The sequence below is a fragment of the Anolis carolinensis genome, chromosome 1 (genome assembly GCF_035594765.1).
Source record: "Anolis carolinensis isolate JA03-04 chromosome 1, rAnoCar3.1.pri, whole genome shotgun sequence".
NCBI classification, from domain to species: Eukaryota; Metazoa; Chordata; class Lepidosauria; order Squamata; family Dactyloidae; genus Anolis; species Anolis carolinensis.
Window position 1 is genome coordinate 158100195 of NC_085841.1, and position 26943 is coordinate 158127137.

Here is a 26943-nt window from a genome sequence, read left to right on the forward strand (position 1 = left end):
CAGTAATGCTATGTAGTATTTACAGTAGAGTCTCACTTATCCAAGCCTCGCTTATCCAAGGTTCTGGATTATCCAACGCGTTTTTGTAGTCAATGCTTTCAATATATCGTGATATTTTGGTGCTAAATTCATAAATACAGTAATTACTATATAGCATTACTGTGTACTGAACTACTTTTTCTGACAAATTTGTTGTCTAACATGATGTTTTGGTGCTTAATTTCTAAAATCATAACTTAATTTGATGTTTAATAGGGTTATCCTTAATTCCTCATTATCCAACATATTCGCTTATCCAACGTTCTGCCGGCCCGTTTATGTTGGATAAGTGAGACTCTACTGTACTGTATTTACAAATTTACCACTAAAATATCACAATGAATTTAAAACACTGACTATAAAAACATTGATTATGAAAAGGCAGACTGCGTTGGATAATCCAGAACATTGTATAAGCGAATGTTGGATAAGTGAGATTCTTCTTTAATATGAAATAATTACTGGGATAGAATAATGCAGAACAATATCTCTAAAACCAGGACAGTAAATAAACAGGGGAATTCCACACAGGAAACAATCAGGGCCAGCTAACACCTCCCAACAAAGTATTCCCATCATCAAAGTCTGGCAAATCCTGTTTTCTCAGGGCCACAGCCAGTAGAAGCACATAAAATATCGCAAACAACATCACTCTGAAAACAAGGGTATTCCAGACAGGAAACAATCAGGGCCAGCTAACACCTCCCAACAAAGTATTTCCATCATCAAAGTCTGGAAAATCCTCTGTTTTCTCAGGGCCACAGACAGTAGAAGCACATAAAATATCGCAAACAACACCACTCTGAAAACAAGGGAATTCCAGACAGGAAACAATCAGGGCCAGCTAACACCTCCCAACAAAAAATTCACTCAGGGTGGAAACAGCCAGGCTTTAAAGCTGCAAGGCCATTACATCCTAATCATTTTTCCTAATTGCAGCATTCATACTTGCCTCCAACAAACAAAAAAAACCAATCAGAAATATTGTATATTCACAACCTTTAGGAAATAATATCCCCTGATGGCGCAGCGTGTTAAAGCGCTGAGCTGCTGAACTTCTGGACCGAAAGGCCACAGGTTTGAATTGGGGGAGCGGAGAGAGCCCCCACTGTTAGCTCCAGCTTCTGCCAACCCAGAAGTTCAAAAACATGCAAATGTGAGTGCATCAATAGGTACTGCTCCGGCGGGAAGGTAACGCCACTCCATGTAGTCATCCCACATGACCTTGGAGGAGTCTACGGACAACGCCGGCTCTTCGGCTTAGAAATGGAGATGAGCACCAACCTCCAGAGTAAGACACGACTGGACTTGATGTCTGGGGAAAACCTTTACCCTTGACCTTAACTACCACCAATTCCTCAATACTTTATTTCCCATACCACCATACTTCGCCACAGCAACGCGTGGCCGAGCACAGCTAGTAATTATATATAAGAGGAGTCCATTCATCTTTTGAGAAAATTATTCTTTTAACTGTAAATGTAACAGTCCTTTGTTTTACTGTATAGCAATGTTTTTGTATTCATATTGATGCATTGAACTAAATCTAGGCTTAATAACATTCAAAAATTGCTGTATTGCTATAACAGTGGATACTTGTCTTTGCAGTTCCAGGGAACCCATTTCCTTCTATGTATGGAAGGGCCCTCAGACTTGGGGAAAGTGAGGCTGAAGCGAAAGTGAAACTTGGACGCGCTGCCTTTCCTGTTCCACCTCAGTCGGGCCTGGAAGGAAGACACTCCTTTTTGGGACTTCGCTCCTGGCCTTTTCCCCCTCGGGTTTTTTCAGAGGACGTTTGGCTTTTGCCTTCCTCCGAGGCTCAGAGAGTGTGACCCGACAGAGGCCACCCAGTGGGTTTCCGTGGCCGAGCTAGCACCACACTGGCCTTTCGCGGGGCTTGTTCACAACAGAAGCAGCACCCAGGCTGCCCGGCTGCCCTCCTTAACGCCTTCCCTCCTCACGCCTTACCGTTTTCCTGGAAAGCAGAAGCTCAACGGCAGCCAGGGATCTTCGCGCCGGACTAATGACGTCCGCGGGTTTACCACGCATGCGCGGCAGGAGAAGGGACCTGCGTCTGACGTCACCACGCTCCTCCCCACCAGAATTGCTCCCAGTGGAGCCCCAGCATCCCTTTTGGTGATGCAAATAGCAGCCAGACTCATAAAATCCTAGAGTTGGAAGAGACCATCCAGGCCAACCCCATTCTGACAAGAAGCAGGAAAATCACATTCAAAGCACTCAAACTCTGCGGCCCCTTCTACTGCCGGATAAAATCCATCTGAATTGCTTTGAACTGCATTACATGGCAGTGTAGACTCATATAATCCAGTTCAAAGACAACAATCTGGATTGTCTGTCTTGATAATCTGGATTATATAGCAGTGCAGAAGGGGTCTAAAGCAGGAATACTTAGGAATACTTGAGTCAAGGGCCCCTTCTACATTGCTAATCCAGATTATCAAAGATGATAATTCCACATGCACAATGGAGAATCTTCTTACAGCGACACCAGAGGCACTCTGGTCAATAGAAATTTAATATAAGGGCAATTTTTTGACCTTGGTTTTTTTCCATACCTTATTATTATTATTATTATTATTATTATTATTATTATTATTATTATTATTTATGGCATTTATATTCCGCCCTTCTCACCCCGAAGGGGACTCAGGGCGGATCACATTACACATATAGGCAAACATTCAATGCCTTTTAACATAGAACAAAGACAAGACAAACATGGCTCCAAGCAGGCCATGACCTCGTAACTCATGACCTCCCGGTCAGAGTGATTCATTGCAGTGATTAATTGCAGCTGCTCTCCAGCCTGCGCCACAGCTCGAGCCATAGCTCGAATATAACTGTATTCTCAATTTGCTACTGTTGCGACCAATACAAAAATAAATAAAATCCACATTATCTACTTGGAACCGTATTATATGAGCCTGTTGTTTATTTGTGCAGTCGCTTCCGACCCCTCGTGACCTCATGGACTAGGCTACACCAGAGCTCCCTGTTGGCTGTCACCGCCCCCAGCTCTTTCAAGGTCAAGCCAGTCACTTCAAGGAGGGCGACTAAAATGATTAAGGGTCTGGAGAACAAGCCCTATGAAGAGCTGGGCATGTTTAGCTTGCAGAAGAGAAGGGTGAGAAGACACATGATAGTCATGTACAAATATGTGAGAGGAAGTCATAGGGAGGAGGGAGCAAGCTTGTTTTCTGCTGCCCTGCAGACTAGGACATGGAACAATGGCTTTAAACTTCAGGAAAGGAGATTCCACCTGAACATCAGGAAAAACTTTCTCACTGTGAGAGCTGTTCGGCACTGGAACTCTCTGCCCTGGAGTGTGGTGGAGGCTCCTTCTTTGGAGGCTTTTAAGCAGAGGCTGGATGGCCATCTGTTGGGGGTGCTTTGAATGCGATTTCCTGCTTCTTGCAGGGGGTTGGACTGGACGGCCTGTGAGGTCTCTTCCAACTCTACGATTCTATGATTCTGATTCTATACCATCCATCCATCTTGCCCTTGGCCGACCCTTTTTCCGTCCATTTTCTCCAGCATCATTCTCTTCTCTATGAGCCTACATTGCCATATAGTTCAAAGAAAATCTTCTCTGTTGTTGTAGGCGAATCAGCTGCAGGTTCAACTGCAAAAGGCAGCCATTCCATGAGAAAAATCCAGCTCCGCGAGGCCTCTTCTCCACAGCTGTATAAAATCCACATTGAACTGGATTACATGGCACTGTGGATTCACAGCCCTCCCACACCGCCATATGAAAGCCTTTGACAACATATTTTAAGCTTTCCTGATTATTAGCCAGAACGTTAAGCCTGGTTCAGCAGCAAACTGGCAACCCTAGCTATTATTTCAACAGCGAGAGTAATATGGCAGCAGTGAAGGTACTTGCACAATATTTTTAAATGCTAACCTAATCTTGCCTCATTCAGAATTTAAAGATCAGGTGTAGTGAATATTTGAATAGAAGGCTATTACAGATCTCTGGGTCGGGTTAGGAAAGAAACATGTCTGAACCGCTAGAGTTCCAAAGCTGCCAATCAAGAGTTAGGCCAAGCATCTGGAATTTTGTACAAACATCCTACTTACAAATGACTTATAGTTAAGAACAGGGGGTGAGACAACAGGAAGTGAGAGAAATCTACCCCTCAAAAGGGAAAAGGTGTCTCCACTGAAGTTTTCTCACCAATCCTTGTTTCTACAACAAGCCACATTCTGTAAAATCCAATTATCACAGGGACAGAAAGGGAGGTGAAATCTACTGAACAGGGGCACAGACAGCAAAAATAAAAAATGCTACAGGGGTGTTAAACCTTCCCTATGCAATCCAAAGCTTACACACACACACACGGTTGGAGTTACACTTAAAAATGTCCCTGTTCGGACTTACATACACATTCAACTTAAGAACAAACCAAAAGAACCTATCTTGTTTGTAACCTGGGGATTGCCTGTACATTTAAGCTACGTATATAAGATGTATATCATATGTATACCAAACATAAATGTATTTTGTTTAGACTTCAATATCATCTTCATTCTCTATGGATGTGCAATTTCGGGTATTCCAAAATTCAAAAATGAAATCCAAGACAATTCTAATCCCAAGCATTTCAGATAAAGGACACTCAATCTGTGTTAGTTTAGATGGACTACATATTTGAGCCAGGATTAGGCAACTAGCTGTGATGTTATAGAGAGTAATTTAAAATGCTTGTATGTGAGCAGTTATATAAAATTAAACACTCTTCTCAAGAGATTGTGTCTTTTGTTGGAATCTTTCAGTCCATGAAGAAGTGAATCAAGTCACTGCCATTTTTGTAATATGAATAAGGTGCCTTTATTTTAAAAAGTATAATTAAGAGTAACTTCCTGAAGTTTATAAAATGTGACCTTTTGATATCACAGCCAAGCTCCCATGTGATACATGCTATCACCTCTAGAAACATGTGATCATGTCAACTGGCCCACAGAATGTGAACTTCTTGTGAATCTGGACTAAGAGATTCTATAGTATTTTTTTCCTGCACTTCAGAGCCTTGCAGTAACAGGGTGTTTCTATTTCGGGCATACTTCCAGCTTCATAACCATAATCCCATGTGAGTTCAGTTCCAGCTTTTACATGCCTAGGAAGCAAATAAATCACATAGTTAATAAAATAGTGATACTTAAAGACCAACTGCAATTACTTTTTGTGTAGTCAATTTTAATGCAAGGATGTCAAAAGTAGAGGTTTCATTCCTTACTTTCAGAGAGTCCCAATTAACTCATTTCATCATCTCAGGTGTAGATAGTAACTGAAGTTAATCTAAGGCCCCTTCTACATTGCCATATACGAGATAATCTGCTTTGAACGGGATTATCTAGCAGTGTAGAAGGGGCCTAAGACAGGAATAGGCAACCTAGCATTTTGAATCCAAGGCCCTTTCTACACTGTTATATAATCCAGAGTATCAAAGCAGATAATCCACATTATCTTCTTAGAACTGGATTATATGAGTCTACACTGCCATATAATACAGTTCAAAGCAAATAATCTGGATTTATCTAGGAGTGTAGAAGGTGCCCAACTCTCCTAAACCCTCACCTCTCACTATGCTAGTGGAGTCTGTTGTAAAAAAACCCCACCTGCATGGCACCAGGGTCCCCACCGCTATTATGGGGGACAGACATTATTTATATGCACAGAAGCACTTTTACGACATGACCAAAACACATATCATTTGGAGAAAGAAGAGGCTGAAGGGCTTGTAGGGTATCAAGACCTTCTTCTGCCAGCAGGTATTTGGGGAAGGGTAAGGAGCAGGCTTTGGGGAGGTGTGGATGGATTTAGGGGGACTTTGAGTGTGAAAAGCTATTCAAAGTGTATGTTTAATATTTTAATCTGTTTTTTATCTTAATTCATACTGTATTATTTAATTGTTTTAACATTTTTGTATTGCGCTTTTTAAATTTGACTAAGTGTGGGATTGTTCGCTGCTTTAAGTTCCCATGGGGAGAAAGGCAGTGTATAAATAATAATAATACAGTAGTCTCATTTATCCAACATAAACGGGCTGGCAGAACATTGGATAAGCAAAAATGCTGGATAATAAGGAGGGATTAAGGAAAATCCTATTAAACATCAAATTACGTTATGATTTTACAAATTAAGCACCAATACATCATGATTTACAACAAACTAACAAAAAAAGCAGTTTAATACATGGTAACGTTATGTAGTAATTACTGTATTTATGAATTTAGCACCAAAACAGCGCAATGTATTGAAAACATTGACTACAAAAACATTGACTACTAAAAGGCGGATTGCGTTGGATAATACAGAACGTTGGATAAGTGAAGGTTACCCAGTCTACTTTTACAACCTCTCCGTTTTAATCCATGTTTTTATTAGCTCTTGTCCTTTGTTTTTACTGGCTAATGTTTAAATTTTTATAATTGTGCATGTTTTTTGTCTATTGTTGTGTTTTATATTGCTATTGTTTTTATTCGGGCTTGGCCCCATGTAAGCCGCCCTGAGTCCCCTTTGGGGAGATAGAGGCGGGGTATAAAAATAAAGTTATTATTATTATTATTATTATTATTATTATTATTATTACTACTACTACTACTGTAATAGTATCATATTTCAGTCTCTGTCTGCTGATATGTGAGATAAAAGTTGGAGATCATTTCCAGCTGGATGGAGAACATTTTGTCATATATATTTTTTCTGAATACATAAGTTCCTTTATCATGTATGAAATACTGGTAGTAAAACATGCACAGAGTATACATTCTATATTAAACAAATGATAATATTAAAAAGGTATTTTTTGTACACAAATTTAGAGATAACGAAGATTTTAAAACAGTTGGTTATCCAGAATTATGATAGTAAAAGCATGATTAATACTTGCACTCAAATACGTTTGGAAGATAAATGCCACTGGCACTAGAAAGAAAATGTTTTAAGCAGCTGTTGCCATGACTTGTTCTCTTAACCAAAATTAAGAAAGAAACCACAAGTCTATGGTTCATCTCATTCAGGCAAGTTCTTCCTGCTGGGGATCATGCACAGGAGGATAGAGAAACTATCTGCAATCCCTTAAAAATCAGAAAAGTTTGGAGGTATTTCAACTGGCCAGGCACATGACTTCACCTCCCTAATTGTATAGATACATCAGCATTTTCTATAGTCTTGGTAGCACATTATTACTGCCCTGGAGCTTTGATAACAAGGCCGTTCTAATGGTCCCAAGGACAGAACAAAATGGTTGAGCAGTAATACTAAACAGTGTGCTGCGTTCTGCAGCATAAGAAGACCATAGGGCCAGTGTTTGGTTTTCTATAGTATTTCTAACTAGTCACATACTTTAACTCATGGGATTATTTCTAGTATACAGCATAAAAATATCTCAAACCTGTTTGTGAAGAAAGCCACCCATGGGAAATTTCTGTTGTGGGTCTCTACAAATACACTCTGTACAAAGAGATTTGGGGAGCAGCTGTGCTATAAACAAAAGAAATGCAGGAAAGTTAAAATGGAAGGACCTGATTTTCCTGTGACACACTTTCTTGTCCAAATTTATATAATTCTATTTTGATCTGACATATATTCTGGGCTTGTAATTTGCTCCAAGGCTACACACAACCCACACATGCACACCCTTACTGAATGAGCCACCACTGAGTATTTTTTTCTGTCTGGCATATGAATATGCTTGTCAATGTGACGCCTATTACTGAGAAGTAAGGTCAGTATACTATACAAGTAGTTCCTGGGTTATAAACAAGATAGGTTCTGTAGGTTTGTTCTTAAACTAAATTTGTATGTAAGTCAGAATAGGTACATTTTTGAAGTGTAACTCTCTCCCTATATATATGGTTAACACCCCTGCAGTGTTTGTTTTGCTGTCTGTGCCCCTGTTCAGAAGATTTCACCTCACTTTCTGTCCCTGTAACATTTGGATTTTGAAAATTGTGCATTGTCATGGAAACAAGGATTAGTGATAAAGTTTTAGTGGCGACACCTTTTTCCCATGATAACTCTTACAGGCTACAACCCATCTCGAAGCTTAAGATCATCATGAGGCCCTGCTCACGGTCCCGTCAGCCTCACAGGTGCAGCTGATGGGGACGAGAGACAGGGCCTTTTCAGTAGTGGCTCCCCGCCTATGGAACGCCCTCCCCAGTGAAGTCAGGGAGGCTCCCTCCCTCCTATCCTTCCGTAGGAAGGTTAAAACTTGGTTGTGGGGCCAGGCTTTCAAATAAGAATCAGCAGCGCTAATTATTATTTGTATGCCAGAACTCAATTGACAGAAATTTTATCCATTTTAGATCATTAACATATTTCTAAAACTACTGGGTAAATAACAATGAGCTATGAAGATACAGTAGAGTCTCGCTTATCCAACCTTCACTTATCCAACGTTCTGCATTATTCAACGCAGTCTGCCTCCTGCCCAGATCCACAGCTCTTTCTCTAGGCATCAAAGACTAAATTTTTTACGGATTTAACTTCTCACAGTGTTGTTACTGTAAGTTCATTTTATGCAATTCTATCTTTATTTGTGGTTAATGTTTTAGTAGTCAAAGTTTTAGTAGTCAATGTTTTCAATACATTGCAATGTTTTGATGCTAAATTCGTAAATACAGTAATTACTACATAATGTTACCATGTACTGAACTGCATTTTCTGTCAATTTGTTGTAAAACATGATGTTTTGGTCTTAATTTGTAAAATCATAATGTAATTTGATGTTTAATAGGCTTTTCCCTAATCCCTCCTTATTATCCAGCATTTTTGCTTATCCAATGTTCTGCTGGCCCGTTTATGTCGGATAAGCGAGACTCTACTGTACATAATTACATGCACTAAGATGCAGCTAATGACCTTATCACATTAGCTGTGTGGAAATGTAGTTTAAGGAGCCAAGGACCTCTCTGGCTGAGAATTTCAAAGGTTCCGCCCTAAACTATATTTCCCAGAATTCTGCAAGAGGCAACCACAGGATAGGAAAGTAGGCACCTCCACTTGAAAATGCTAATGTGACATCATCATAAGTCTGACTTAATTGTTTCTATTATTTGTGTTTAAAATTTTAAGTTAACAAAAGTCAATAAAAATTGAAAAACCAACCCACAGAAGGAGAGAAGGAACAGGATAAGCACAATGCTGGAGAATGGATACAAGTACTGAAGACTGCATATGTTCAAGAGCTTGACACCTGACGTGAAAGTCATGTTGCAACTTTTATCAATATTTATCTATTTTTAAACTCTATTACTTACATTAAGAAATCGGCCCACATTGCCTTCTCTAGTGGCATCCAGCAAATAAGGAACCTCCTTGGCCTTTAGCTGTGATTCATCATCTTCCATTGCTTCCTCATTTTGAAAAGATTCCCATTTGCCCCTCCCAAGCTCTTCTGTGCATGCATTACCAGTCCAAAGTAAGTCTCTGCATTGCTTTTCATCCTGCACAGGTGGTGTGCTGTTCAAAGCAGCAATGGAAAGAGGATTCCCTGCATGGTGGTCTGTATTAACTTTGGGCTGTACAGGATTCACAAGTTCTCCGACCTCTAAATGTAGATCTGTTAAATAAACATATCAAGATGGTATGAGGTCAATGAACACCATGCATCTAATTACTTAGATGAATTTTATGTCCTAGCATAGAGTCCCTTGCTAGGATGCAGGAAAGACAGTAAACAAACAAACTAATAGCAGGCCAAACTCCTCCAGAAGTCACACTGACTTAAAAAAATCACACCTTCACTTCCTTATTTATAGTAAACTAGCTGTGCCCGGCCACGCGTTGCTGTGGCGAAGTCTGGTGGTATGGGAAATAAAGTATTGAGGAATTGGTGGTAGTTAAGGTAAAGAGTAAACGTTTTCCCCTGACATTAAGTCCAGTCGTGTCCGACTTTGGGGGTTAGTGGTTATCTCTATTTGTAAGCTTGAAGAGCTGGCGTTGTCCGTAGACTCCTCCAAGGTCATGTGGTATGACTGCATGGAGTACCGTAACCTTTCCGCTGGAGTGGTACCTATTCATCTACTCTCATTTGAATGTTTTTGAACTTTAGGGTTGGGAGAAGTTGGGGCTAACAGTGGGGGCTCTGTCTGTTCCTCGAATTCAAACCTGCAACCTTTCGGTCCAGAAGTTTAGCAGCTCAGCGCTTTAACACGCTGCACCATCAGGGGTATTATTTTCGTAAGGTTGTGAATATACAATATTTTTGATTGTTTTTGTCTGTTGGAGGGAAGTATGAATGCTGCAATTAGGAAAAATGATTAGCATGTAATGACCTTGTAGCTTTAAAGCCTGGCTGTTTCCTCCCTGAGTGAATTTTTTGTTGGGAGGTGTTAGCTGGCCGTGATTGTTTCCTCTCTGGAATTTCCTTGTTTTCAGAGTGGTGTTGTGTGTGATATTTTATGTGCTTCTACTGTCTGTGACCCTCAGAAAACAGAGGATTTGCCAGACTTTGGCGATGGGAATACTTTGTTGGGAGGTGTTAGCTGGCCCTGATTGTTTCCTGTCTGGAATTCCCGTTTTCAGAGTGGTGTTGTTTATTTAGTGTTGTGATTGTAGAGATTATATTGTTGTGTATTACTGCACCACAGTAATTATTTCATCTTACAGTAGAATCTCAGTTATCCAACATTTGGTAATGCAATGTTCTGGATTATCCAATGTAGTCTGCGTTTTAGTAGTCAATTTTTGTGTATTCAGTGTTTTAAATTGTGATACTTTTTCTGTCAAATTTGTTGTATAACATGATGTTTTGGTGGTTAATTTGTATAATGATTCCCTAATTTGATGTTTATTTGGGATTTCCTGAATCCGTTCTTATTATCCAACATATTCAGTTATGCAATGTTGTGCTGGGATGTTTATGTTGGATAAGTGAGATTCTACTGTATATTTATAATTTTGCAAGGAAGGCGTTTGCGCCATCCCCCGGGCCCTGGAAAAGGGTAAATAAGAGAAGAGGAGAAGGCGCTCTGTACGTGCTCAGGGGCCAGGCGGGAGGCGTGGCGGGGTGAGGTCTGCCCTTCCCCTTTGCCCCTCAATCCCGGCCCTTCCCCTCCTACCGGAGGTGGCGCCGGTGTGGTGGTGGGTTGTAGGCCAGGCAAGAGCGGGCTCCAGTGGAGGCGCAGGCCTGGGGCGTCGCGGCTTCCTCCCCGCCTCCGCGCTTCCCGATGCCGGCCTCCATGTTCTTCCCGCGGAGGACAGGAGGAGGCCTGAGCAGCGGCGAGGAGGAGGAGGGGAACCGGGCCAGGAAGGCGGGCAACGTGGTGCTCGTCCGCCGCTGCAGGCCCGAGAGGAAGAGAAAGGGGTGGGAAAGGCTGCCCCTCCACACAGAGGGAGAGAGGCAGGACTCCCTTTCCCAGAAGTGCCTGGCGCGGCAATGACAGTGTTGGCGGCAAAAACCAGGAAGGTCCCGAGGGAGGGACCTTTTTGTTTTCCAGGCGAGAGGTGAGGGCAGGGAAGGGTCGGCTTAGGCCCTCCGAGTGTTTTGGAGTAGAACTCCCGATTCGAGGATGGGGAGCTCAGCCTCGTGAGGCGGAGATGTGCCTTCTCCTGCAGAGTCCCTGGCTTCGGCGGTGGAGGAGGTGCAAGAGAGGGAGGGAGGGGAACGGTTCTGTGTGTGTGCGCGCGCGCGGAAAGAGTTGGGAGGACTGTGTTTCTGCGCGTGCGCAGATTGCCTGTTGTGTTTTTTTGGTGTTGTGATTGTGTTTTTTGTTTGATTATGTTGTATCTTACTGGAGGCGGGGATGATGGATTGCGTTGCCAATTTTAGAGTTTGGGGGAGCTGTAGATTTGTTGTTTTGTCCATCGCCGTGATGCCATCACTCTTTTATATATATAGATATGAATGAAGTATAGAAAAATAATAATTAAGTGATTGGGAAAGTATTCATAAATATCAGATGCTGATACTGAACCAATAAGGCCCAAACACTACGAATATCTGAGTCAGAGTAAATCTCTCCATAACAATGGGACCATACTGCATTCCTAGGGAAGGATGAACCTGATGTGCTGCTGTCAATGTTCAGCTGTATTTTTGCCAATAGCAGCACTGTTTGCGGCTGGGAATGCAGTATGGTCCCATTGTTGTGGAGAGATTTACTCTGACACATCCCAGAAATCCTAACAGATGGTAAACTGGCTAGAATTTCTTGGAATTGTAGGCCAAAAACATATGGGGACCCCAGGTTGAGAACCACTGGCTTAGGAGATTGAAGTAAGAGAAAGAGATGGAAGCTAGAAAGAAATGGAGAGAGAACTCTGTGCTGGTGTGAGGAGGAATGACTGAGAAAGAAAAAGAAAGGGTGGAGGTGGAGCTAGATGGAAAGATGCAGCCACACAAACAAAAAAGATGGCAGGGAAAGAAAGAAGGGAGCTGTCTACATCCAACTTTGCTACAGGAAAAACAAATTTTCTTATAATCATTTCCGTAGTGTCCTAGACATATTTCAAATTTGTTTGAGGATCAAAAAAAGGCTGGCAGCCTCTGTAAGCTACGTAATTATGTACGAAACTTAGAATGGCAACATTACTTTCATGTCCTTTTGGGGTTGTAGCAGTCACTCCTCTCCTTACTGGTTTCTGGCACTCAGCACTCACATCTTCATCTGAGCTGGCATCAGCAATACCCTTCAAAGAAAAAGATTCATCACCTACATTTGTGCTTTGACAGATACTGACAGGTTTGTTTTTTCTTGAATTCCGTGAGAGTATACTGAACTTGTGAGTTTACTGTGGCAGAGTGAGAGTAAACAAGCCAATGCCTTTTATATTACAACTAGCTGTGCCCGGCCACGCGTTGCTGTGGCGAAGTCTGGTGGTCTGGGAAATAAAGTATTGAGGAATTGGTGGTAGTTAAGGTCAAGGGTAAAGGTTTTCCCCAGACATTAAGTCCAGTCGTGTCTTACTCTGGAGGTTGGTGCTCATCTCCATTTCTAAGCCGAAGAGCCGGCGTTGTCCGTAGACTCCTCCAAGGTCATGTGGGATGACTACATGGAGCGGCGTTACCTTCCCGCCGGAGCAGTACCTATTGATGCACTCACATTTGCATGTTTTTGAAGTTCTGGGTTGGCAGAAGCTGGGGCTAACAGTGGGGGCTCTCTCCGCTCCCCAATTCAAACCAGTGGCCTTTCGGTCCAGAAGTTCAGCAGCTCAGCGCTTTAACACGCTGCGCCATCAGGGGATATTATTTCCTAAAGGTTGTGAATATACAATATTTCTGATTGGTTTTTTTTTTTTTTGTTGGAGGCAAGTATGAATGCTGCAAATGATTAGGATGTAATGGCCTTGCAGCTTTAAAGCCTGGCTGTTTCCTCCCTGAGTGAATTTTTTGTTGGGAGGTGTTAGCTGGCCCTGATTGTTCCTGTCTGAAATTCCCTTGTTTTCAGAGTGGTGTTGTTTGCAATATTTTATGTGCTTCTACTGTCTGTGGCCCTGAGAAAACAGGATTTGCCAGACTTTGATGATGGGAATACTTTGTTGGGAGGTGTTAGCTGGCCCTGATTGTTTCCTGTGTGGAATTCCCCTGTTTATTTACTGTCCTGGTTTTAGAGATTATATTGTTCTGCATTATTCTATCCCAGTAATTATTTCATATTAAAGAAGAATCTCACTTATCCAACATTCGCTTATACAATGTTCTGGATTATCCAACGCGTCTGCCTTTTCATAATCAATGTTTTTGTAGTCAGTGTTTTAAATTCATTGTGATATTTTAGTGGTAAATTTGTAAATACAGTACAGTAGAGTCTCACTTATCCAACATAAACGGGCCGGCAGAACGTTGGATAAGCGAATATGTTGGATAATGAGGAATTAAGGATAACCCTATTAAACATCAAATTAAGTTATGATTTTACAAATGAAGCACCAAAACATCATGTTAGACAACAAATTTGTCAGAAAAAGTAGTTCAGTACACAGTAATGCTATATAGTAATTACTGTATTTATGAATTTAGCACCAAAATATCACGATATATTGAAAGCATTGACTACAAAAATGCATTGGATAATCCAGAACGTTGGATAAGTGAGTGTTGGATAAGTGAGACTCTACTGTAAATACTACATAGCATTACTGCGCATGGAACTACTTTTTCTGTCAAATTTGTTGTATAACATGATGTTTTGGTGCTTAATTTGTAAAACGATTACCTAATTTGATGTTTAATTGGCTTTTCCTGAATCCCTTCTTATTATCCAACATATTCACTTATCCTGCCGGCCTGTTTACGTTGGATAAGTGAGACTCTACTGTATATTGATAATCTTAAATTATCTGCTTAGAACTGGATTATCTGAGGCCCCTTCTTCACAGTTGTATAAAATGCACACTGAAGTGGATTATATGGCAGTGTGGAGTCAAGATAATCCAGTGTAAAGCAGATAATATAAGATTATAAATGGGTTATATAGCTGTGTTGAAGGGCCTTGAGTCTACACTGCCATATAATCCAGTGCAAATTAGATAATCTGTGGAAGAAGTCTAAGTGAGGCCTAAATCTGCCTGTCCCCTAACTGAAACCTGGCTGTCCCTTGGCTGGTTGCTAGGCAACCAAGTGGGCAGAGATTAGCCCTCTAAACTGGCAGCAATTGGATAAAAAAAATTATTGCTCTCCCTCTAATTAGGACTTTCTTTTTCTTTTCTTTTTGTTGTATCAACCTTGAGGCGTGGATGATGGGTTGTGTTGTCAAATTTTGAGGTTGGGGGGCCTGTACTTTTGTTGTTTTGTGAATTGCCGTGATGCCATCACTCTTTTATATATATAGATATAGCATCACTTGGAAATATGATCAGTTTTAAAAGAACATAAGTAGAATTATTTATGTACAGGTTTAAAAAAATATTTGTCTTGAAAGGTGATAAAAGAATTTTAAAATGATCAGCTGATCTTAATTTTGCCCCAGTATTAGCATGTCCTATACGAAAAGAAAATGTAGCAAAAGATGAAAAAATTAAGCAGCAATTTTCAAATTGACTCATTATAGCATGAGCTTCCATGGATATTAGCCCACAAAGCTGCAGATTCAATATCTACAAAAAGCCATGCTAAAGTAAATCTCATTGGCGCTGCTTGATTTGATCTTTGCCACTGCCACCCCCTTTTCCATTTTATCAAATGACAGGAAAGGAAATTCCACCTAAATATTAGGAAAAACTTCCTGTCTTTAAGAGCTGTTCAGCAGTGAAACTGCTATGGAGTCTGCTATTGAGGGTGCTTTGATTGTGGATTTTCCTGCATGGCAGGGGGTTGGACTACATGGCCCATGTGGTCCCTTCCAACTCTATGATTCTATTATTGCTGAAGGAGAGACCCATGTGTTGCTTAGAGTATACCCCGTATGGGGGAGATGGGGGGAGTCAAAGGAACGGTATGATAATTTGTTATTAGTGTCGGATCCCATTATCCTGCCAACTTTCTTGATACCAAATCAGAACAAGATTAATTGAAACAATTAGACAAGCATTCTGGAATTCAGTGAAAGGTTCACAGGAAAGACTTAAAAATAAATCTGAAATGTTTACTAGTTGTCTCCGGTGACGCTGAAGAATAGATGTTCTGGTTTCTGGCCTTTTGACAGTTTGGTTATGCCAACGCTTTTTGTAGCTGGAGTTCTGAATTCTGATAAGAAATTACAATATATTAAAAAAGACACCATGAAGTAGGTTTTTTAAAGATACTTAACAGATTGTGTTGTCGAAGGCTTTCATGGCTGGGATCACAGGATTGTTGTATTTTTTCCGGGCTGTATGGCCATGTTCCAGAAATATTCTCTCCTGACGTTTCGCCCACATCTATGGCAGGCATCCTCAGAGGCGTGCGGTACCTCTGAGGATGCCTGCCATAGATGTGGGCGAAATGTCAGGAGAGAATACTTCTGGAACATGGCCATACAGCCCGGAAAACATACAACAACCCACTTATCAGATTGTTCGGTTTCAAAAGTACAAAGTACATTCTTTATGTAGTATTTTACAAAACGTTTGTAAGACAGAAACTTCTGAAATTAGCAACACAATTCCTGATTTGGAGACAAAGTTTATCAGCCACATTAATATTAGTTTTCATTTTGAATAAATTTGTTATCTGTTACCTCATATACAGAAAAAAATGGAGTATTAGGATCAATTCAATAAAAAGTTTTAATTTTCAGAATAAGTTTAAGTTTTGGAAATGGAAGTTGCATGCTGAGGGGGGTATCCCGCCTGCGCCCGGGCTGTGGCGCAGGCAGGAGAGCAAGCCAGCTGCAATTAGCTGCAATGAATCACTGTGACCAGGAGGTCATGAGTTCGAGGCCCGCTCGGAGCCTATGTTTGTCTTGTCTTTGTTCTATGTTAAAAGGCATTGAATGTTTGCCTATATGTGTAATGTGATCTGCCCTGAGTCCCCTTCGGGGTGAGAAGGGCGGAATATAAATGCTGTAAATAGATAAATAAATAAATAAATAAAGTCCAATGCAGGGCTAATACCCCCAATAGTTGCCAGTCCCTGCCTCCAAAATCTAGCTTAAAACTCAACAGATCAATCCAATAAAATGCCATAGTCAGTGATATCAAAAACTGCTGAACAATAAGGACTGTGTCATGTTCCCATTATCCCTCTTCTGCTAAAGATAACCCATAAGAAACTGAGTTGTAACACAGATCTGGAATGGACATGGATGAGGGGTAGGCAACTCTGGTCCTTTTTTGGCTACAATCCCCATCAGCCATAATCAGGGCAGCTCACAATAACGCACTATGAGAATTACAATGGAAAAATATCTAGGGAGACATTATCTCTCTGATTTTAGATAATCCATAGCTTACAGGAACAACTAAAACTCTCTCAAGTAACTTTGAGATGTTTACTGCTAGATGGTAAGCAGGAAACATCCAGGTTTAGAGATGATGTTTTTTCACTCAAGTAATGATAACACATCTGCTTAAGCCAATAATAGCAAAGAGCTAGGCAAGACCTTCGGTTTCTATTGTGGTAAACCAAGGACCAAAAAATAGCATCACTGGCATTGGGAAACCAGTACAAGAGCGCCCCTTTGACCCAGCATACTTTTTTGCACAAGGATCAAAGCTCCACTACTCTTTCTAACTTTATTTTGTTCAGTGGTTCAGAGACAGCTTGAACAGTTACAATAAGTTTTCACACAAATGAAGAAATCTTAAAATTGTAACATTTACTTACATATCTGGCTGATCTTCAGGTTTTACATGCAAATATTTTTGCATCCCAGTTTGGTTAAGTTCAGTCTGTGAATCAGAACAGACAGCTTCTATTTTAATTGAAAGTAAGTTGTTGCTCCCGTTACTATTCTCTGCATCCTCCTCTTTATCATCATCTCCATCACCATCCTTTACTTGCCAAGATTCATTTCTGTTCATCAGTCTGCCTAGAATATAACAATAATTTTTGAAACAGTGTATTTCTGTAGCTTTACAAAACAATCAACATATCTGCAGTGAAACAGACAATGCTAAGGGCAGCATGGACACAAAACACATTCCTGATATAAACAGCATTTACTATTAGGACATGTCCCCATTGCTTGTACAAAGCACATTTGCATGCTTATATTCTGTTTGAAGAAATTCTTAAATTAAATCTGAATCTGAATCATGAGTCCTTCTATTTACTGAAGTCTAGTGCTGACAGCCAACTGGCTGGAGGCAAAAATGGGGCAATAGAGTGAAATATAACCATAAGATTAGGAGTAGTACAAAAAAACGGGCACATTCTTGTAATATGTTGAAGATATACTACGCAATGCCTTTCAGCCTAGTGCCTGATTAAGTGACTCTCAATTTCAAAGTGAAACTTGGCCACCAAAAATAACATTGTGATTTCTACATGCCCTGGGGGGCCCAAAGTACTCACACAATTTTGTAAATTAAACAATAAAGAGATTAATAAACATTAAAAAATGAATGAACAGTCTCATGAAAACGTGTAAATTTTCAGGATGTATTGAATACCATGGAGGGAGGCTAAATAATATATATCAACAATTCAAGAAAATGTCTCCAAGAAATTTGAGGTATAGATATTTTATACAAGCATTACTTCTGTACAAGCTTTACTTCTATCTTTGAGTTTAAAGAGCAATTATCTGGTCTTCAGTCTGGGATTTGGTCACACAAAGGCCTATGTCAGAATAAGCAATGGGTATCAACACACTCCCTGAGAACATGAACTAACCTGAACGTTTTCTTCAGTTTATATCCTGCAACTGCTATGTAGTTTTTTCTTTTGCCTGTTAAATTAAAATACTGATTTCCATTCTTTTTTGGACAAGTTTTGTTTTACCTGAGTACGTACAAACAAACGTCCCTTTGTCAATATCATCAAGGCAACGGACCCCCCAGCCCTTCTTTTCGGTGTTGAAAACCTGGAGCCGCTCTTGAAGACCATGCTGCACTAATCTGTTCTGGCACATGCTCTTGTCACAGGTACACAACAAGCTGCACTCGTAAATTCTGAAAAAAAGTAAAGAGACAATGAATGTGCCTTCTAGTTAGGGAACCAAGACAGAATGAATATTCATTCATACATAGTTCAGGGCAAAGGGCTGATTGCATGATTATACCTAGAAAGCTGAAGAACCAAGCTGCATTACGTGACTTGGAACACAATTCTCATGTGGCCAGTGTAAACTCTGGAAACAGGGATTCCTCTTCTGTATCATCCCCGCATGGATTACTCAACCTTTCCTTTGTTCATACTCCCTGCAGGCACTCTGGAGATGTTAATAGTTCAGGCTTGAAAGCTATTTCCTTTATGCTGGTTAGATTTGTCACCTAGTACTGCATGTTACAAACAGATAAAAGAAGCCCAAGCTGCATACTCCCAGGATCTCCTTAGCATTCATATCAAGTTTCAAGTGTTAAGATTACATGAAACTGGAGCCAAGAATGAGATTGGTACATAGGTAGAGGTAAAGGTTTTCCCCTAACGTTAAGTCCAGTTGTGACCAACTCTGGGGGTTGGTGCTCATCTCCATTTCTAAGCCGAAGAGCCAGCGTCGTCCGTAGACACCTCCAGCAAACAGATATTTGCTGGCCCTAGCAAATTCCTTCCAGCAGAAGCTGTTCATTTCAATAGGGTTTGTTATTATCCCTAGTTTCCCATTTCCTCTATGATTTCATGAACATACCCCTCATAGATATGGGGTCTCACTATATAAAATCTTTTAAAACAGAAGCACACAAGAATTGCATATTTAATGACATTTGTTGCCTTCAGATATATACCTGTTTCGCTGTAATTGAAAAACTACATACCTCCCAATTTCATACCATAACCTAATATAAAGCAGAGCACCACACCAGGCAACTACTAGAGCGTATGAATCCAGTGAAATAACTAATATAAATAATCCTAAATCTAAAATAAACCCTAAATTTCCTTACCCGCTAGGAACTGGTTCATCCAGCCTTTTGTAACGATAGCCAATGAATTTTCCCTTTCCTGAAGAATCTGACACTTCATGGCACTTTCTCTCAGTAAGACGCAGGCAGGCACATTTTGTCCTAGAAAGCATATAGCAGATCTAGTGGGAATAAGAATATGCAATAAAGGAATGTGGCTCATTTACTCTATGGACACAGGTTTAAAATTTTCAGTTGTACTGAGTAGGCTGTTTAAACATTTCCCCAGGCAATTAAGTTGAATTTTTGGTGAACTGAACAATCACAATGGATTTACTTTCAATTTAGCTATTAGGATGTTTTCAGGTTCTTAACACCATGGAATCTATTGCTTGTTCTACAAAGAATTTTAGCCAGTCAGATAAGCACTGTGGCTCTCCTCCCACTGAGCAAAACTCACAATTCCATTCCACTCTCTTGTGCTGTATTCACACATGCAGAGGAAGGGTAGGATTGCATAGAGTAAACACAGGCCTGAATCCTATGAGTTACTCCAAACTAAAACAGCTCTAGTAAATCATTGATTGAATAGGTAATCAGAAACTGATTCAAGGGATCCACTTTAGTTAGCATCAATAATAAGATTAAAACCAAAGTCTTCCTGTTGCATGGGGAAACAAGATGGGATATTTCTGCATATGTTCACAAAGTATTTTCTAGAGACAGTTAGTTCAGAAACTATGCTAGTGGGATATTACCCTTTAGATCAGATCCAGGACATGTCTTAGTTGTCGATTTCAATTACAAGTATTATAAATAATAAATAATGTTATTTATAGCCCGCTCTATCTCCCCTAAGGGACTCAGGGCAGTTTCTAAACAAGAATGGCAAATATTTAATGCCATAAAAATAATACAGCCAAATCAAACAGTACATAAAACAACTTCAATCAAAACTCATAATAGCAAAACCAAAAAATGTAAAAAAAATTAAACATATTAAATAAACATTGAAACCATAATAAAAATTTAAACAGCTAAAATGCATTAAATAAAAACTATGCAGGAATTCTAATGGGTAGAAATTAGGCACATGGTCTGCATTTGCCAGTACAAAGATGCTTATCTGCAGATGGAAAGCTTCATACTGATCTGCTCAATAATGAATGAATACCTAGTTCAGCGTACTTTAAAATGCTCTCCGGTAAATCCCAAATCCTTACCTGTCGATGCAGCCATCGGTGCAGCTGCATGAGTCAAGGAAAGTGCTGGAGAAATTGTTCAGGAAGTATCCATGTGGCCATGAAGTCTTCCGATATTTAAAATAAGGCAGCTGACTGTGGTCTATATCATTACAGAAAGAAACTGGTACCGTCTCAACACCTTTACTGATATCAAAATCAAATTCACACGATTGATGACTAGGTGTGTTTCTAAACACCTGCACATAGGTATTGAAGGAAAAGTGATCTAAAAATAAAAAGTTGCATTCTGTTTGAAACAAATATTTCTGCACATCTTGGAAATTTCTCAGAGTCTTTCCACAAGGAGCTCTGTACATCACATCATGCGACTTGAAGACAGCATCGGGTTTTGCGTGCCTCCTCTGGAAATGACACAGCAGTGGCAGGCAAAGAGGGTTCTCGCCCTTATATGAGTTCCATGGCCTTTTGGCAAGACAATTTTTTGAGCAGGTATGAGCTTGATATGGAACCTTTGACGCCTTTCCGGTTAGCATTCTTTTACTCCTTGAAGACAACACTTCATTTGTCTCCATTCTTCCACTGGAATCACACATGCAAGAGTTGAAGAAAACAAAAGGATCAGGCACCTAATAAATTGCTTAGATTTACAGTATTTCACCACATAATAATCACAGTTTTGCCCTTTTCCCCCCTTCGAAGAGGATGGTGTGACTATTATGTGGTGAAAAATTAGAGGCCCATGGTACCTTCCCTGCCAACATGTGGGTCTGTCGGCCAGAGCTAAAAAGCCTCCTGAAGGTTGCAGCAGCCAAGAGAAGCCTCCTACCTCTCAGGCCTTCATGCGCCTGTATGCCTGGCGCTCAGAGCTAGGGACCTGCTCCAAGAGGCAGACGGGCAGGGTGTGACTATTTTGTGAGGAAAACAAATATACCAAAAGCGGGACCCCAAAAATAGGGGTGTGACTATTATAGAATGGCGACTATTATGCAATGAAAAACGGCATTTAAAAATACAATTGTTCACTGATTCCAGTGGTCCATTCCTTCTCCATATTTCGATGAACTCAAGTGAGCTTTTCAAGAAGGTTCTGATCCTGAACCTGATCTAAGAACTGGAAAAGCTAGATGTGTGTTACAATGGATATAAGTACAGTAGAGTCTCACTTATCCAACATAAACGGGCCGGCAGAATGTTGGATAAGCAAATATGTTGGATAATTGGGAGGGATTAAGGAAAAGCTTATTAAACATCAAATTAGGCTATGATTTTACAAATTAAGCACCAAAACATCATGTTATACAACAAATTTGACAGAAAAAGTAGTTCAATACACAGTAATACTATGTAGTAATTACTGTATTTACGAATTTAGCACCAAAATATCACAATGTATTGAAAACATTGACTACAAAAATGCATTGGATAATCCAGAACGTTGGATAAGCGAGTGTTGGATAAGTGGGACTCTACTGTACAACTGTGAAAACAAGATAATTCTGTTGAAGGAAAGGGAACAGTTTCATCTAGCCTTGCTAAAATATTGTCATTAATGGTAATGTTGATGTATTGCATTTTATGTTTGTATGGCACCAGTACGTGCTATTTTGTAAGCCGCTCAAGTCCCTATGGGAGATGGTGTTAGGGTATAAATAAACCATTATTATTATTATTCCTATGCAGATCCTCCTATGCACCAAATTCATTTCCAGGGGTTTTTTTTGGGAGGGGGGAAAAGGCAGACCAATTTATATAACAGGGGAAAAGCCTCCCTGACAGGATCTATCTACACAGCTGGGGAAAACCTAATTGGGTCCCTGAACAGAAATATTGGTAATATGCATGCTTCATCCCATTTGTGCTGCGTTAACAATAACCTACAGGGGATTCACCAGCTCAGTCAGGAAGGCACACTGAGGAGAGCGAATGGGCAGAGCAGACAGATGAGCATGTGGTGATGAGGAAAACTATCTTCTGGCTTCGCAATGCCAGTCAGTCTCCAACTACAAAGCTCTAGTTTATGTTATTGGTGCTACTTTATAGATAAAGAGTCTAAACTGCTAAGGAATAAAAGTATAATATTTATAATTTTATACTCACAAAGAAAAAACATTTCCAGGATCTTCTCTAACTCCACTTGAGGGAGAAGAATGCAAATCAAGTTCGCAATTCTGAATATCTTCATCAGAAGCAACATTTACTTTGAAGAGAAGACATGCAAACTTTAGCATGGGAAATGTTAGATTACAATTAAGAACTCTCACAATAAGACATCCTACGCTATTACAAATATGTTTGAACACAAATAAAACAAGAACCTTAAATCAGGAATATTGCTTGAGTACTTCTCACTGCCTGCCAAAGAATAATCTTTTCCTTTCAATATGCTGTTAGCAGCATGAATGTTTACAATGTTTATAATGGAAGTATGCAAAAGTATGCAAGCATGCCAAAAACAGAAAGCCAAAGGTTAAAATCCCCATCCCCTCAAAGAGTACAGACTCTAACAGAAAGAAAGAAAAATATTCTTCTCAGTCAGGCAGTGAGAGTTAATAGAACAGTCTAAAAATGAAAAATAATGTTATGTCTGGCTCAACTGTAGTTGTCCCCTTGCAGAAAAGAAATCAGAAAAGTACAACTACAATATTTGAGAATGGTAACTCTTCCTAATACATTGTGTTTTCTTCTGACAGAGAAAGTGACAAGCAGGCACCCAATACAGAGCAAAGAAACTCTTTCCTACCATTTGTCAGAGGTAAGATGTCAGTCATATCCACTTGTTGTATAAATGCAAAAGCTTGGCAGCATTCTGTTGAAAAGACAGTCCAAAATAATGTTTAAAATCAACATTAAAAAGAGATTTTAAAATGATTAACATATTATTATGAGGTAATAGACACTCCACATTTGTACTGCTGCTGTTCCTAACATATAGTAGAATCTATCTGATATAAAGCTATCTGAAATGGGTCAAGTAGTCAATACACAGATCTATAATTTTTTTTACCAAAATGAATTCCTGTCTCTACAAGAAGGAAATTCTAGCTGTATCAAAACACTGCAAAGTTTTCCCAATTTGCATACTCTCTTATCTTCCAGAGAACCAGAGTTTTTTGAGCGGCAATTATTTGGGGCTAGAGCGTTTTCTATGATCCAAATGCATCCCCTTGTAAAGGAGGATTATGAAACTTCAAAACCCCTTCTGCCAATTATCCCCTATGGCTGAGAGCTTCTTCTCAATATTTTATAGCTGCCCCTAATATGGTGGATGATGGGGAGGCATGGATCCCTCCTCTGTCCCGACGTCTTGTCAGGATGGCGGCATCTTTGGATCCTTCATTTGTAGCTTTTGCCCTTTCCACCACACTAACTTCAGCCCCACTGCTTGTCATGACCCCCTAGGAGTCATGCCATAAATATCACCATCAAGGGCATGGATCTGTTGATTGTGGGGCATAGAGTGAGACATAAAACTTTATATGTATACTATTCTGTTAGATATTTGTTATATGGGAACTAAAGTGTGAGAAACGAAGGAGAGTCCTGTTTGCACCTGAACTGATAAGAATACAGGAAGGGTAACAGACACAGAGGCCCCTTCTACACTGCCATATAAAATCCAGATTATCTGCTTTGAACTGGATTACATGTCAGTATAGATTCATATAATCCAGTTCAAACAGCGGTAAAACAACTGTTTGTTTGTTTTTTTTAATAAAAATTTCAAACCTTCCTCGGTTGCAGTTCCATCCTTGATTTTCTGCTGCAGAGACAACAGCACTCTTTGCAGTCGTTCAAACATCAAATCCACCGTGTTGCTATCCAAATGACTCCAGAATAGTTTTGCATCAACTGTTTTCAAAGACATTATTTAGACATTTTAAAATTAGAATACATATCTATATAAAGTAATAATAATCAATGTTTGTATGTTTCTTTGTATGTGGGCAACGATGTATTTTTCTGACCAGGGCTCTGACTTCCACAGACCACTGCAAGCCCCATGAATGGTGGACCTGGACCAAACTTGGCACACAGACCCCCAATGACCTGGTTTGGGGGAGAATGGCCCAGGGATTATGGGATTTGCAGTATGGAATTCCTCTCGAATCCAGACATGAATCCAGACAAGAATCAAGAAACATGAAACACACTGCTGAGTAACTCATGCAGAGAAGTCAGCCTTAGCAGAGCATTTGATGAACAAACCTGGACACAGCATATGATTTGAGAATACGGAAATGCTGGACCACTCTAACAACTATCATGTCAGACTACACAGAGAAGCCATTGAAATCCACAGGCATGTGGACGATTTCAACAGAAGGGGGAAAACCATGAAAATGAACAAAATCTGGATACAAGTACAGTATTAAAAAACTCTAAAATCGGGACTAAATAAAGAACACTGAAAACAGGGGAATTCCTGACAGGAAACAATCAGGGCCAGCTAACACCTCCCAGCAAAGGATTCCCCCTGGCAGGAAGCAGCCAGGCTTTGAAGCTGCAAGGTTATTCAATGCTAATCAAGCTGACCAATTGCAACATTCGCATCTGCCTCAGGCAGACAAGAACATTCCACAGATATATGAACCCCACTTGCCGAGTTTCCAACAGACCTCACAATCTCTGAGGATGCCTGCCACAGATGTGGGCGAAACGTCAGGTGAGACTGTTTCTGGCACATGGCCATCCTGCCTGGAAAACTCACAGCAACTCAATGGCAGTAAAGCCTCTCCAGGACAGTGGGCCTTCAGCCTCAGCTAGAGTTTAGTCCCAACCCCCATCTACATTACTACGTAACGCAGTTTGAATCCGGTAGGCGCGGCTCACGCTACCTTCCATGGCGCCCCATCCGGCTGTGGGCCTCCCTTTCACCCCGGTTTAGTCTCGGGACAGCGACACCACAGCAAGCAGCCCGACCAAGGCGAACTCGACCCCAACTGCGCAGGCGCGGCCCTCCTCGGCTTCCTACTGCGCATGCGTCCCAGGATTAGCGGGCTTTGTTCCTCAGCTAGAGCCTAGGGTTCTGTTTCAAGGCAGCCGACGTCGCAATGAAAGAGGAAATCACCGCCTGGGAGGCAGGCTTTTTTTTGCCGGAAGTGACGACACGCCACAGGGAACTTATGGTCGTTGCTAGGGTGTTTGGCCTGCTGTGCCAAAAAAAGTGCTGGGCCTCCCCAAACTACAACTGCCAGGATGCCATAGCATTTTGATTGGCCTGTAATTGGGCTGCTGTGAGTTTTCTGTAATATTAATATTTTGCAGTAATATTAATCATGTTGCAATAGAATATATTGTTTACTGGATATGCTACAACTTATGATATGGTAAAATATATAATACTACAGTAGAATCTCACTTATCCAACATAAACGGGCCAGCAGAATGTTGGATATGCGAATATGTTGGATAATAAGGAGGCATTAAGGAAAAGCCTATTAAACATCAAATTAGTTTATGATTTTACAAATTAAGCACCAAAACATCATGTTATACAACAAATTTGACAGAAAAAGTAGTTCAATATGCAGTAATGCTATATAGTAATTACTGTATTTACGAATATAGCACCAAAATATCACAATACATTGAAAACATTGACTTCAAAAATGTGTTGGATAATCCAGAACGTTGGATAAGCGAGACTCTACTGTAATAGTATAATGCAGTGGTAGTGTATTAAATATATTGTGGTATAATAAGAGAGGCTGAGAGGAGACATGATGGGAAGTCATAGGGAAGAGGAAGCGAGCTTGTTTTCTGCAGCCCAGGAAACTAGGATGCGGAACAACTGCTTCAAACAGCAGGAAAGGAGATTCCACCTGAACATTAGGAAGAACTTCCTCACTGTGCGAGCTGTTCAGCAATGGAACTCTCTGCTGTAGAGTGTGGTAGAGGCTCCTTCGAGGACTTTTAAGCAGAGGCTGGGTGGCCATTTGTGGGATGCTTTGAATGAGATTTCCCTGCTTCTTGGCAGGGGGTTGGACTGGATGGCCCACTGAGGTCTCATCCAACTCTGTGATTCTATGATTCTAATATAGTACAGCATAATAATATATTATAATATGATAATTATATATTATATATTACATTTAATATTACTAGTAATGTTGCAGTATAATGTGTTATTATTTTTGATGTAGATGTGAATTTATTTTTGGGTTTTGGGGGTTGGTTATTTTTTGTCATTGTTCAGCTTCTCATGGCATTAAATGTTTGCTGATATCTGTTGTAAACCGGCCTGAGTCCCCTTGGGGAGATAGGGCAGGATATAAATAAAGTTTTATTATTAATAATAATATT

At 40.3% G+C, this 26943-nt stretch overlaps 1 protein-coding gene across 1 annotated transcript in view; it reads right to left on the bottom strand.

The window, feature by feature from the left end:
* setdb2 (SET domain bifurcated histone lysine methyltransferase 2) overlaps nucleotides 1-25673 on the bottom strand; it is a 45578-nt gene extending 19905 nt beyond the window's left edge. Inside the window, exons 1-14 of the mRNA XM_062959871.1 lie at nucleotides 25476-25673; nucleotides 24367-24489; nucleotides 23381-23446; nucleotides 22738-22837; nucleotides 20659-21219; nucleotides 19478-19597; nucleotides 18375-18544; nucleotides 17256-17460; nucleotides 15599-15695; nucleotides 12604-12700; nucleotides 9328-9629; nucleotides 7458-7546; nucleotides 5063-5177; nucleotides 2008-2220 (exon numbers count right to left, since the gene is read on the bottom strand). Of these exons, the coding sequence (XP_062815941.1) occupies nucleotides 2008-2220; nucleotides 5063-5177; nucleotides 7458-7546; nucleotides 9328-9629; nucleotides 12604-12700; nucleotides 15599-15695; nucleotides 17256-17460; nucleotides 18375-18544; nucleotides 19478-19597; nucleotides 20659-21219; nucleotides 22738-22837; nucleotides 23381-23446; nucleotides 24367-24489; nucleotides 25476-25482 (2265 nt within the window). The 5' untranslated portion in view covers nucleotides 25483-25673. The remainder of the gene's footprint in view (nucleotides 1-2007; nucleotides 2221-5062; nucleotides 5178-7457; nucleotides 7547-9327; nucleotides 9630-12603; nucleotides 12701-15598; nucleotides 15696-17255; nucleotides 17461-18374; nucleotides 18545-19477; nucleotides 19598-20658; nucleotides 21220-22737; nucleotides 22838-23380; nucleotides 23447-24366; nucleotides 24490-25475) is intronic.
* Between the last annotated feature and the right edge of the window lie 1270 nt (nucleotides 25674-26943).